General features: G+C 39.1%; 1 protein-coding gene across 11 annotated transcripts in view; it reads left to right on the forward strand.

Moving 5' to 3' along the window:
- The window catches only part of Reps2 (RALBP1 associated Eps domain containing 2), a 294,750-nt gene that overhangs the window by 219,261 nt on the left and 63,260 nt on the right, over nt 1-12,229 (forward strand). For all 11 annotated transcript variants that reach the window (XM_057759194.1, XM_057759200.1, XM_057759196.1 and 8 more), the window contains one exon: nt 76-137. In XM_057759194.1, coding sequence (XP_057615177.1) covers nt 76-137 — 62 coding nt within the window. The remainder of the gene's footprint in view (nt 1-75; nt 138-12,229) is intronic.

Genomic DNA, 12,229 nt, shown 5'->3' on the forward strand with positions numbered 1-12,229 from the left:
TGTTGTTAGTTGAATACATCCTTTTGTCTTTTTAGGGGAAGGTGGTTCTTAACACTGTATTTTTCTTTTTTTCAGCTCCTAACTCAGGATTGTTACCCCCACCACCGGCACTTCCTCCAAGACCTTGTCAAACACAAGTAGGTCACATATTTGATTTCTGCAAACTGTTGTCCTACCACTATGCTGCTTTGCAAGGATTAATCACTACTTTGGAGTTGTCAGATAATTTCTGGATTAAGAAAATAGAGAGAAGCTGATTTCTCTGAATTCTGGCAGCTTCACAGGTTCCTGTGGAAGTGGAGTTTCTTTAGTATGCTACCAGCTATACTTTCAGTTCTGGTTCTTGACAGTTGTGTGAAGTTTTTCTACACATAGAAAAGTATAAGGAGTGTGTCTGTAATTGGAGTCAGCATACTCCATTTGGAGTATGATTAGTCTGTATAGTACATGCAGCCTGGGCAACTGTATATTCAACAGCAGTTTAGGAGCTATGTTAAATCCACATATACTAAAAATAACCCTCAGCATGGGGTTAGTGCTGTAGTTTGGGTCTATGGTACTTTCTTAAGGATGTTCTTTCCACTCAGATTTAATAAATTGAAACAGCTGGAGAGGGACAGTATGTTTTACCTGTAAATTAATTGTGCCACTTTGCCTGTGCTACCATGGCCTTCACCATCAAGAATTGTAGAAGGAGCTGCGGGCTTTTCGTCCCACCCAGCTCCCACACAGCTAGTTTAGCCCCAGAAATGATAACACAGAAACTGTATTCTTTTTTTTTTTTATTCTTTTTTACTTAAAATTTCCAACTGCTCCCCGTTTCCCATTACCCTCCCCCTCCTCCCACATATTGCCCCCTCCCCCTGTTCCCCTCCCCCTATCCCCACTCCACTTCTCCTCCCCCTAATCCACTCCCCCTCCCTCTCGATACTGAAGAGCAGTCCAAATTCCCTGCTCTACATGAAGACCAAGGTCCTCCCACTTCTATCTAGGTCCAGGAAGGTGAGCATCCAAACAGGCTACGCTCCCACAAAGCCAGTTCATGTATTAGGATCGAAACCTAGTGCCATTGTCCTTGGCTTCTCATCAGCCTTCATTGTCCGCCTTGTTCAGAGAGTCCAGTTTCAACCCATGCTTATTCAGTCCCAGTCCAGCTGGCCTTGGAGAGCTCCCAATAGATCAGTTCCACTGTCACAGTGGGTGGGTGCACCCCTCGTGGTCCTGATTTCCTTGCTCATGTTCTCCCTCCTTCTGCTCCTCATTTGGACCTTAAGAGCTCAGACGGTTGATCCAAATTGGGTCTCTGTCTCTCTCTCGATCCATCGCCAGATGAAAGTTCCTGTGCCATTCTCCTTGGCCTCTCGTCAGCTCTCATTGTCCACCAGAGAGTCCGGTTTTATCCCATGTTTTTTTCAGTAGCAGTCCAGCTGGCCTTGGTGAGCTCCCAATAGATCGGCTCCCCTGTCTCAGTGGTTGGGTGCACCCCTCATGGTCCTGACTTTCTTGTTCATGTTCTCTCTCCTTCTGCTCCTCATTATAACCTTGGGAGCTCAGTCCGGTGCTCATAGCAGCATTATTTGTAATAGCCAGAACCTGGAAGCAACCTAGATGCCCTTCAATAGAAGAATGGATGAAGAAAGTGTGGAATATATATACATTAGAGTACTACTCTGCGGTAAAAAACAATGACTTCTCGAATTTTGCATGCAAATGGATGGAAATAGAAAATACGATCCTGAGTGAGGTAACCCAGACCCAAAAAGAAGATCATGGGATGTACTCACTCATAATTGGTTTCTAGCCATGGATAGGGGCCACTGAGTCTATAATTTGTGATCCTAAAGAAGCTAAACAAGAGGGTAAACCCAAGGAAAAACATATAGATATCCTCCCAGCTATGGGAAATAGACAAGATTGATGGGCAAAAAATGGGAATCTTGGGGGGTGGGGTGGGATGGGGATGAGGGGAGATGGGGAGAGAAAAGTGTGAAGGAGAGGATGAGGGGAACTGGGGGAATCGGGGTGATTGGGGGTAAAGGAAGGTTGGATGGGGGAGCAGGGAAACTCATACCTTAGTTAAGGGAGCCACCTAAGGGTTGGCAAGAGACTTGAACCTGGAGTGGCTACCAGAAGCCCAGGGCAATGTCCCCAGTTAGCTCATTGGGGCACCTGAGGATAGGGAACCTGAAATGAACCTATCCTATAATCATACTGATGAATATCTTGCATATCGCCATAGAACCTTCATCTAGCGATGGATGGAGATAGAGACAGAGACCCACACTGGAGCACCGGACTGAAACTGTATTCTTTTAAACACTGCCTGGCCCATTATATCTAGCCTCTTAATGGCTAATTCTCACATCTTGATTAACCCATCTCTAATAATCTGTGTAGCACTATGAAGTGATGTATTACTGGGAAAGATTCAGCATGTCTGACCTGGCAGCTGGCTCCATCGCGTCTGACCTCACTTCCTTCTACCTAGCATTCTGTTCTGTCTACTCCACCCACCTAATTTTCTGACCTATTAGGCCAAGCAGTTTCTTTATTAATTAACCAAGAAAGTAAGAGACAGATGACCTTCCCACATCATTTCGCCTTTTTCTGTTTAAACTAAAAGGAAAGGCTTTCACTTTAACATAGTAAAATTACATATAACAAAACAGTTATCAAACAAGAATTACAGTTACAATATTTGTATCTACTTTATCTTTTATCATAACAATGAAAAACTATAACTATCTATCTATTCTTCAACTCCGTCAAAGACTCCAGAAGGATACAATATTACCTAAGAAAACAAGAAATAAGCAACTTCCAAACTCTAGAAATGACAGAGAGATCTCGCTGCCTGGACAGTCACCCAAAGTTCCTCTGTACCGTTGGGGCATCCATATTCGGCCTACAGGCCCATAGTATCCAGCAGACTTTTTTATGAAGCAGGAAATTTCAAAGACAGTTCAGTCACTATCTGCTGTGTCCTGCAGAATGTCTCACAGACTCTTTCATGAGTCAGGAACCCTGAAAGATCATCTCACCTTTAGGCAAGTTCAACAGTCCTCTCTCTGCGGGTTCTCTGTGTCCATTTCATGCAACAGTCCAGGCAAGAGCAGTTTCTTGCCCAAATGGCTATCAAACTCCACAAGGAGCTCTTCGATGCCCATCTTCCTTTTGAAGTAGATTGGTGCTGCCAAGAGTAAATGTGTCTCATTGTCATAAAAAGCCCTAAGTTATTAAAACATTAAATGCCATATTCTGCAGTCTTTGAAAGATATGAAGAATGTCTATCTGAAATATATCTATGCACATCTAGAAAATCTAACTAACATGACTACAATCTTGACTATTGTTGATGATTATCCATTAACAACCTATATACATTACATTTTCAAATGAACTACATAATCACAATACCTTAGTTAAGGTCAGAAATACATATAAAATTGACCTTAAAATCCATGCCAATGCAAATTATTCATATCTATATCATATCCCCCTTTAAATGTAAAAGAACAGTTGAAAACAATATTTGGGAATATGGGCACAGTTACTTCTCTCCAAACTGCTTCCTGCTGAATGGGGGCGCTGTATTCAGATCTTTCATGGTGTAACCTGTGTGCTAGATTCATCTCAGTCAGCAGTTGAGTGAAGTAATTTTTTGAAGGTGTTCGCAGCAACCTTTCAGGAGGGTATGGTCTATCATACCATATTGGGATAGAAGCAATCCACAGGGTCTCATCCTCTGTGAAAACAAAAGAAGACCCTCTCCAAAGCATCATATCCTTACACCCAAATTTTATTTATTTATTTATTTTTTAAGTAAAACACTTCATTCTAGAATGATTTTAATTTAGACAGTTGAATTATTCAGTATATTTATTTATATATTCTTTCATAACATCTGGAACATACTGTGAATTATATGAAGATACTTTTTCAAAATTATAAAATATCTACATTTTATTACTTTTCTCGTTAACTTTGTTTATATAATCAAGAAGCAAACAAATTAGCAGTTTGTAATACAATGACAGCGATCAAAATATCAACTCCCAAACTACCAGAAAGTTCATTTCCAAATCTTTTTATTTGTCTAAGGGACAGTCAAAAAAAGTTTATCTTTGTTATAAATGCACCTTAGGTTGTGCCATTTAAGCACAAGCACAGGATCTTGTACATTTCTGTGTAGCTAAAATAATCGCCCGCTGTGCTGACCAGTTGTCAGTATGGAAAGCTGCAGTAAATATCTATATCATATAAAGAGAATTGAAAATAGGGAAGACCAACTGAAAAAGCTGACACAGCCCCAAATACTTTTCATGCACAGCCTCACTTAATTCTCATGATAATCTCAAAGCAATAAAACAATTTATCGAGCTCTCAGAGCTGAAAGTGGTCACAACTGACACTGTCTGCTTCTCATTAAAGTTGCGTGGTTCCCACTGTGCTGAACTACCTCTTACGCACGTATCAGTTCACAGTCACTTGTTAGTTAGATGGAAAAGTGGAAGCTTTATCTGAGTATAATTCTAATACCATGGAATATATTGACTACTCAGGAAAAGCTACACATCTCTTAAAAATCTTTTAAAATGATTTTGTTAGTTTAGGTTAGCATACAGAGTAACGAGTTTCATTATTGCTTTTCCAACTATAAGTGGTATTATACTTTGTTGTCATTTGTTCTGGCTTCTACTGCCTTATGTCCCACGCTGCCTGGTTTCCTTCCTTCCCCCAGACACCATCATCATTTTGTTCTCTCCCCTGAGATCTTTTTAGCCTCCTCTTGATCTGCTTTCTAGTTTCTCAGCACTGCCCACATAACTTTATGTAAACACACACACATCTGTAATAATGTAGGTTCTGTTTAAAACAGAAAATGTGGTATTTGTCTTCCTGAATCTGAATTATTTTACTTAACATAATAATATCCAACTACTTCCATTTTCTGTGAATACAATGATTTCATTTTATTATGACTGTGTAAGTTCCACTGTGCATATGTATCACTCTCTGGTCCTATTGTTACTGACACACTTGGCCATATTCAGTCATGGGTGCTGGGGATTTGAACTCAGGTCATCATGTTTGTGTGGTAGGGACTCTACTGATGGACCCATCTCTCAAACTTCTAGACATTTTTAAATGTATTCCATAAACACATAGATGTTTTCATTAATTCTTAATATGTCAATATTACTTTAAAATTCACTTTTTTTGAGAAAGAGGGTTTCCTTGTGTGATCCTAGATTGCCTTGGAACTCACTATGTCATCCAGTTTGACTTAGATTTTCACAGAAATTCTAGTCTGGCAGTGATGACACACTCCTTTAATCTTAGCACTTGGGAGGGCAGAGGCAGGTGGGATCTCTGTGAGTTTGATATTACATTGGTCTACAAAGCAAATTCTAGGACAGTCAGGGCTATACAGAGAAATGCTGTCTTAAAAAGAAAATTAACTCACAGGAATCCCAAGTGTGGGGACTGATTTTAAGGCATTTGCCCTCACAGTCAGTTAAAAATTTACATTTCTGTATTACAGAGTTTTTGTTTCATTGTGATTTTCATTCTTTTTTTAAAAAAATTAAATCACTGCTTGGCTAGTTAGTTCTAGCTTCTTATTGGCTCTTATATTAATTTAATCAATTTCTATTTATCTGTGTATCACCACGTGGCAGTGGTTTATCAGCAAAATTTCAGCATGTCTGACTCTTGCGGTGGCTCTATAGCATACCTCTGACTCCACCCTTCTTTCTCCCAGCATTCAGCTTAGCTTTCCTTGCCTAGCTAAGTTCTGCCCTGTTATAGATCCAAAGCAGTTTCTTTATTCATTAATGGTGATCACAGCACAGAAAAGAGACTCCTACATCGCCTCCCCTTTTCTGTTTAGTTAAAAGAAGGTTTTAACTTTAACATAGTAAAATTATATATAACCAAACAGGTATAAAACAAAAATTACAGTTACAATATTTATATCTACTTTATCTTTTATCATAAATAAGAAAAACTATAACTATAACTATAAATTCTTCAACTCCATCAAAGACTCCAGAAGGATATAATATTACCTAAGTAAACAGGAAATATATTGTAATCAACTTCCAAAACTCTAGAATTAACCAAGATCATCTCACTGCCTGAACAGTCACTCAAAATTCTTCTGTATCGTTGGGGCAACCATCTTCCTACAGGCCCATACTATCCAGTAGACTTTTCCACAAAGCAGGAAATTTCAAAGACAGTTTTGCCTATACTGGCAGTTTGTCAGTCACTTTTTTTTTGTGTCCTACAGAATGTGTAACAGATTCTTTCATGTAGCAGGAATCCCAAAGAACCATCTCACCTTTAGGAAATTTCAGCAGTCACTTCTCTGTGGGTCCTGCATGTCCAGTTTTTCAAGCAGTCCAGACAAGAGCAGTTTCTTGCCCAAATGGCTAACCAACTCCATAAGGAGCCTCTTCAATGCCCATCTTCCTCTTGAAGTAATTGGTGCTTCCAGGAGCAGATGTGTCTCACTGTCATTTTAAGCTCTTAAAACATTTTAAATGCCATATTCTGCAGTTTATGAAAGGTTTGAAGAATGCCTATTCATCGGAAATACATCTCTGTACATCTAAAATACCTAACATGACTATAGGTGACTATTATAGATGATTATCTATTAACCTATATTTCTTAACTATACATTAAATTTTCATTTATTTATTTTTATTGAAAAAGAATTTTCCGCCTCCTCCCCGCCTCCCATTTTCCTCCCCCTCCTCCTGCCCCTCTCCCCCTCCCCCCACTCCTCTTCTCCTCCCTCTCCAGTCCCAAGAGCAGTCAGGGTTCCCTGCCCTGTGGAAAGTCCAAGGTCCTCCCCCCTCCTTCCAGGTCTAGGAAGGTGAACATCCAAACTGTCTAGGCTCCCACAAAGCCAGAACATGAAGTACGATCAAAACCCTGTGCCATTGTCTTTGGCCTCTCATCAGCTCTCATTGTCCGCCATGTTCAGAGAGTCCGGTTTTATCCCATGCTTTTTCAGTCCCAGTCCAGCTGGCCTTGGTGAGCTCCCAATAGATCAGCCCCACTGTCTCAGTGGGTGGGTGCACCCCTCGTGGTCCTGACTTCCTTGCTCATGTTCTCCCTCCTTCTGCTCCTCATTAGGACCTTGGGAGCTCAGTCCGGTGCTCCAGTGTGGGTCTCTGTCTTTATCTCCATCCATCGCCAGATGAAGGTTCTATGGTGATATGCAAGATACTCATCAGTATGGCTATAGGATAGGGTCATTTCAGGTTCTTCCTGATCCGCATATAAACAAAAATGTGGATTCTTAAAACTTTAAGAGAAATTTTTCTGTTAAGAAGTGCTATTGGGTTCCTGCTGATTGTCTAACATCAAACCCATATATTCTACCCCAAATATTTCTACCCCAAATATTTCCTTTGTTATACTTTGTGCTTATTCAAAATTATTAGTTGTGTTAATTGATCATCTGCATCAGATTAGACTTTGCACTAATCACCTTAATGCATAATTTAATCCCTCCAAACCCTAATGAAATAAATACTAATATTATTCTTTTTTTATTGACATGGTAGTTGGAACATATCAGGTTTAAGCAAGTTTCCAGGGGGCCATAGCTAGTAAATAATAGAGCCTCTCCCAAACTGAAGTCTTTACACTGTCACTCTCTCAATCCTGGAGTCTAATTATATCTACATCAAGACAAACAGTAGATCTGTTGTGCTCATTTATAACTGAGACTTTCTGCACACCGTCCTGCAGAAGGCATGGAGAAGATGAGACTCCCACTTTGCACTGACAGCAAACCTGGATTTGGTCACAATAGCATTAGCAGGCACTTTGGGATGCTTATCTGGAAAACATTGCTACTACCAGCTGTCCTTATCTGAGCTGGTTGCCTGGAGTGTCTTGACTGCTTGGGACTTAATGATGGAGGTTTTGACAGGGAGACTGGAGAGTCTCAAGTCAACATTAGTGAATTAATCTGCTTTTCTGTCTACCAGATTTCCCTGAAAAACATAAGCGCTGAGCCCAGCATTCAGCCCCAACTTTCAGATTTAGTCTACAGGAGCAAGTGTGTAAGGAATGTAGGCATAAAATCCCCAGACTGCTTCCCTCCTCTCATTTAAATAGATGGGACACATCTATTTAATATATAAAGTCCTGGGCAATAAACATGTGGTTGTATTTAGTTTTGTGCCATGCCAAACTAGGAACAACTAAATAGCCACCTGCATGTGACATCAGAGTGTTTCCAAAACTATTTGGGATGAAACAGTCTGGTAGATATTAATAGGACTCTGTGGTAAGATGAATTTGCAAGCCTCTTTGCCTAACCCCCACTAGGAGATTGACAGTGCACACAAACCCACTCAACGCTTTGAAGTCCTATAGCAAAACACAAAACAGAAGTCAGTTTTGTTGAAGCTGACAGTTTCCTAGCTTGTCAAACCATCTTTTTATTTCTAAAACACTTAGTACTTTTCCAAGGGCTTAGTGGTTAGGAAACACTAGAACACCCACCTTAAAGTCCGGCTCTGAATGTTCTCAAATTGCTCTCATCTGCTACTTCATTTCTGTATTATATGATTCAAGTTACAGTCTATATGTTACAATAATAGTCTCCCTTGAAGAACTGAAAGTAAAAACTAATTGCACATGCATTGGCTTGGACTTTCAAATTATCCATATTTTCAGTTTATTTCATTCCCTTCTTCACTTCTTTGCTCCTTCTTGTTCACTCTCTCATGAGATCATTTTTATTGCCTCATGGCAGGTTTTATTGTAGAAAACTGAGATGTTTCTGAATTCTTCTTTTGCTCTGTTAAATGGTTTTGAATTTTTTGCTGTATATGAACCATCAACCTGACCTTGGAAATATACTTGTGACTATGAAAATATATCCACAAAGACTCTAGTGAGGTTTATATTTCAGTAGCACCACCAGGCATCCAGAAGAGAAACCAACAAGGTATAATTAGAATGATTCCATTTATTAGTAGGTCTAAATGAGACTTAAAATTTTCTACATTTTTGGGTTTTAAAATTTCTTGTTATATAATATAAATAAGTAAGACCTAGATTGTAATAAATAAAATATATTATTTTTTACAAAGGGATACTGTCTTTCAAAGCATTTAACCAGTGAATAGTGACATGCTTCCATGTTCTCATTATGTTTTACAGAAAGCAAAAGTATGTCTAGGGCTGGGTATGTAGCACTTGGTTAGCATATACAAAGATTCCATCCTTAGCACTGCAAAACAAAAATCAAAATGAAAAAGCTTAATGTACTTTTATCATTTGAGAGAGATGAGGCAGAGTTTTATTTTTTTAACCATAAAAGTGCCATTTATATGGCTCCTCTTATATTAAGTACCACAGTGATATGAACATCTGGATTAGGTTATGAATATGGGGTACAAGAGTTGGGAAAGGGAGGAAATTCAAAGAAACACACTTTATCTTTGTAAGATTGAGGAGTACTAAGTGAAGAAAACATCAGGTGCTTTGGTTCCTCATTTTCCAGAAACCAGGGTATGATTCAGTCCAGAGGAAGTGATTTTTTTTCTATTTAAATGACTTATTCATAGCCCAGGCAACCAAAAGGCAATTTGAGCAAACCGATAGAGCAATGTTAAATAAGAGTTAAATTTATTATCTCACATATGAATTAAGGAAATGTCTATCCTCAGAGTTTACAGTTACCCTATAGGTCAGTACTCTGCTAAGGGGTTATTATTTTTTAACCTTAGTGATTATCTGATGTTTGAATAGCTAAGACCCTTCAATAGTATTGATCTTATGCCATATTTCTTCTGGAAACTGTGATAGAGCCATGGCTTTTACGTGACTGTGTTTAATAAGGAAAAATTTGGTATGTATGTAAAAATATTATCTTTCAAGTTTTCTATCAGTATTATAGTTAATGAGTTGGGGCTTCCTCTAGATGAATGTACCCAAGAACTTTCCTATTTATAACACTCATTTTCCTGCTTCTCACACCAAGTGCTCCTCATGGTAGGATTTTGATTACTAAAATAGTACTGGAAAGGAAGGCAGGAGACAAGAACTTCCATCTCAATGTCTTGTGCCTTCAGACTAAGAAGACTAAGTAAGCGGAGTGACCAGTGAAAGAACCTTTAAAGAAACAGGAGAACCTTTCTTTTTAAGGTAGCTGAAGGATAATAGTGCCCTACTGTAGAGGAAAAGCCTGATGCAAAGAAACAGCTGTGTGGGAGGTCCTGGGACATTCAAGGAACCATGATTCAGGAAGACAGTTACCAGGGAAGAGAACTCAAGTGGGTATTGTGTGGGGGCAGGGAGGAGCAATCTAGGTGTTTACAGAGCTGTGTGATTAGTAGTCCTCTAGCAAAGAGTTCTCTCTGGGCACAGTAGGGGGAGAGCCTACTACTGTGATTTTGCTAAGTGAACCCATCTTTAGCAATGCTAGTTATATTTCTAGGAGAATAATATGGGGCTGGGGTTAGAGCTTAGTTGTAGAGCACTCGTTTAGCCCGTGCAAACCCTTGGTAACATCCCACAGCATTAAAAAAAAAAAAACATTAAAAGCAAGAATGAAGTATTATCTCATTGACAACTTTCAAATATCTGTGATGAAATAGCAAGAAAAATTGTTTAACATGGGCAGTCAGAATGTTGCTAATTTTAAGTTTTCACATTTTTTTCTTTATAAATTTAAAAATAGTGAAACAAAATTTTAAGACCTTTTGTTATAACATATTCCGATATTAAAATATTAAACTTTGTGCAGTACACAGAAGACTGACTCATACTGCCTGTGTCTGTATAACAGACATAGCTTTCTGTATTTATTTTCTAAGTTTGGAATGTGTATGCTTGTTATTGTTACTTCTGTATCACAATGAAAATTGAATTTTAAAACTTCATTTTATTATGTTTATATATATATATGTATATACATATATATATTTGTGCATATGAGTACAGGTGCCCACAGAGGTGTGAACAGGGTGTGGGATCTTCTAGAGCTGGAGTTACAGGAGGTTGTGAGTTGTAATATGTGTGTTGGGGCCTGAACTTGAGTCCTCTGCAAGAATAGTACATACGTTTTACCACTGAGCCATCACTCCAGCCCACCCATAAAATCCAGTTTCTAAAAACCAGTTAGCACATTCCAAACCTGCTATTTCAGAATCAGTAGCTTCTTTGAAGGTACAATAACCATTAAGTATGATTAAGATTTGAATACAGATATTTGATTGGTCAGAAAGTGACATAAACGTCCAGCCTGTTTAGCTACAATTACCAAAGACAAAGCTATGATTTATAGTGTCACAGTATGCTGCACTCAACAGCACTGGCTGACTGTAATGAGTGGAGTCCTGAGATAATCTAAAAATCCAGGCATCCTTGGCCTGTCTTCTGTTGCCTTTTCTTCTCAGAGATTAGTGGGTATGGGGCATGGTGTCACACCAGCAGCAAATGTAATCTTAAAAGTCCTAAGGGTTCATTTCCACAAATAGCAAGTAGTAAGACACATGGAGATATACATTACCTTTAAGGCATTTGGGACATTTCCTGCCAGTGGAGAGTTGGTCCAGGATGGCTGTTGTGCACTGCAGCACATGCACCCACACATCCTTGGGGGCATGTCAGAGATTTCAGATGTCCTTGAATACCACCCACAGAGAGTTTGGGGCTGGCAGGCTGAAAGCACAAATCTTTGTCTTGGGTTTTCTAGAGTCCTTCTCAGCCTGACCACCAGCCATTTCAAATTCTGCTGAAGCTGGAACAAGAGAGAAAGGGCGAGTCTGACACACAGCAAGATGCTACCGCCTACTCCTTCCTTGCACCACTATTCAAACTGACACATTTGTTGGTTTTCAAAAGTACGTTCCTCTTCTTCATTTTTAGTCCTCAACATATAAATTTAATATGTATCAAGAGGTGTCTTTTATTCAGCAATTCAAAAGGAAGTTTTTCATGCCTGTCACTGGGGGGTTTTTCTTTTTTGTTAGATGGTTTATGGCTTCTTGGGGGAGCATTGTCATCCCAAGTGGCATAACTTCATCTAAATTACACACACACACACACACACACACACACACACACACACACACACGCACAATGTGTGAACACATATATTTGCAAATAAAACAGGTATTTTAAATTATATTTTTTAAAAACAATCTTTATTCATTTTACATACCAATCACAATTCTCACTCCTCTTCTCC

Source organism: Chionomys nivalis, chromosome X (assembly GCF_950005125.1).
Source record: "Chionomys nivalis chromosome X, mChiNiv1.1, whole genome shotgun sequence".
Taxonomy (NCBI): domain Eukaryota; kingdom Metazoa; phylum Chordata; class Mammalia; order Rodentia; family Cricetidae; genus Chionomys; species Chionomys nivalis.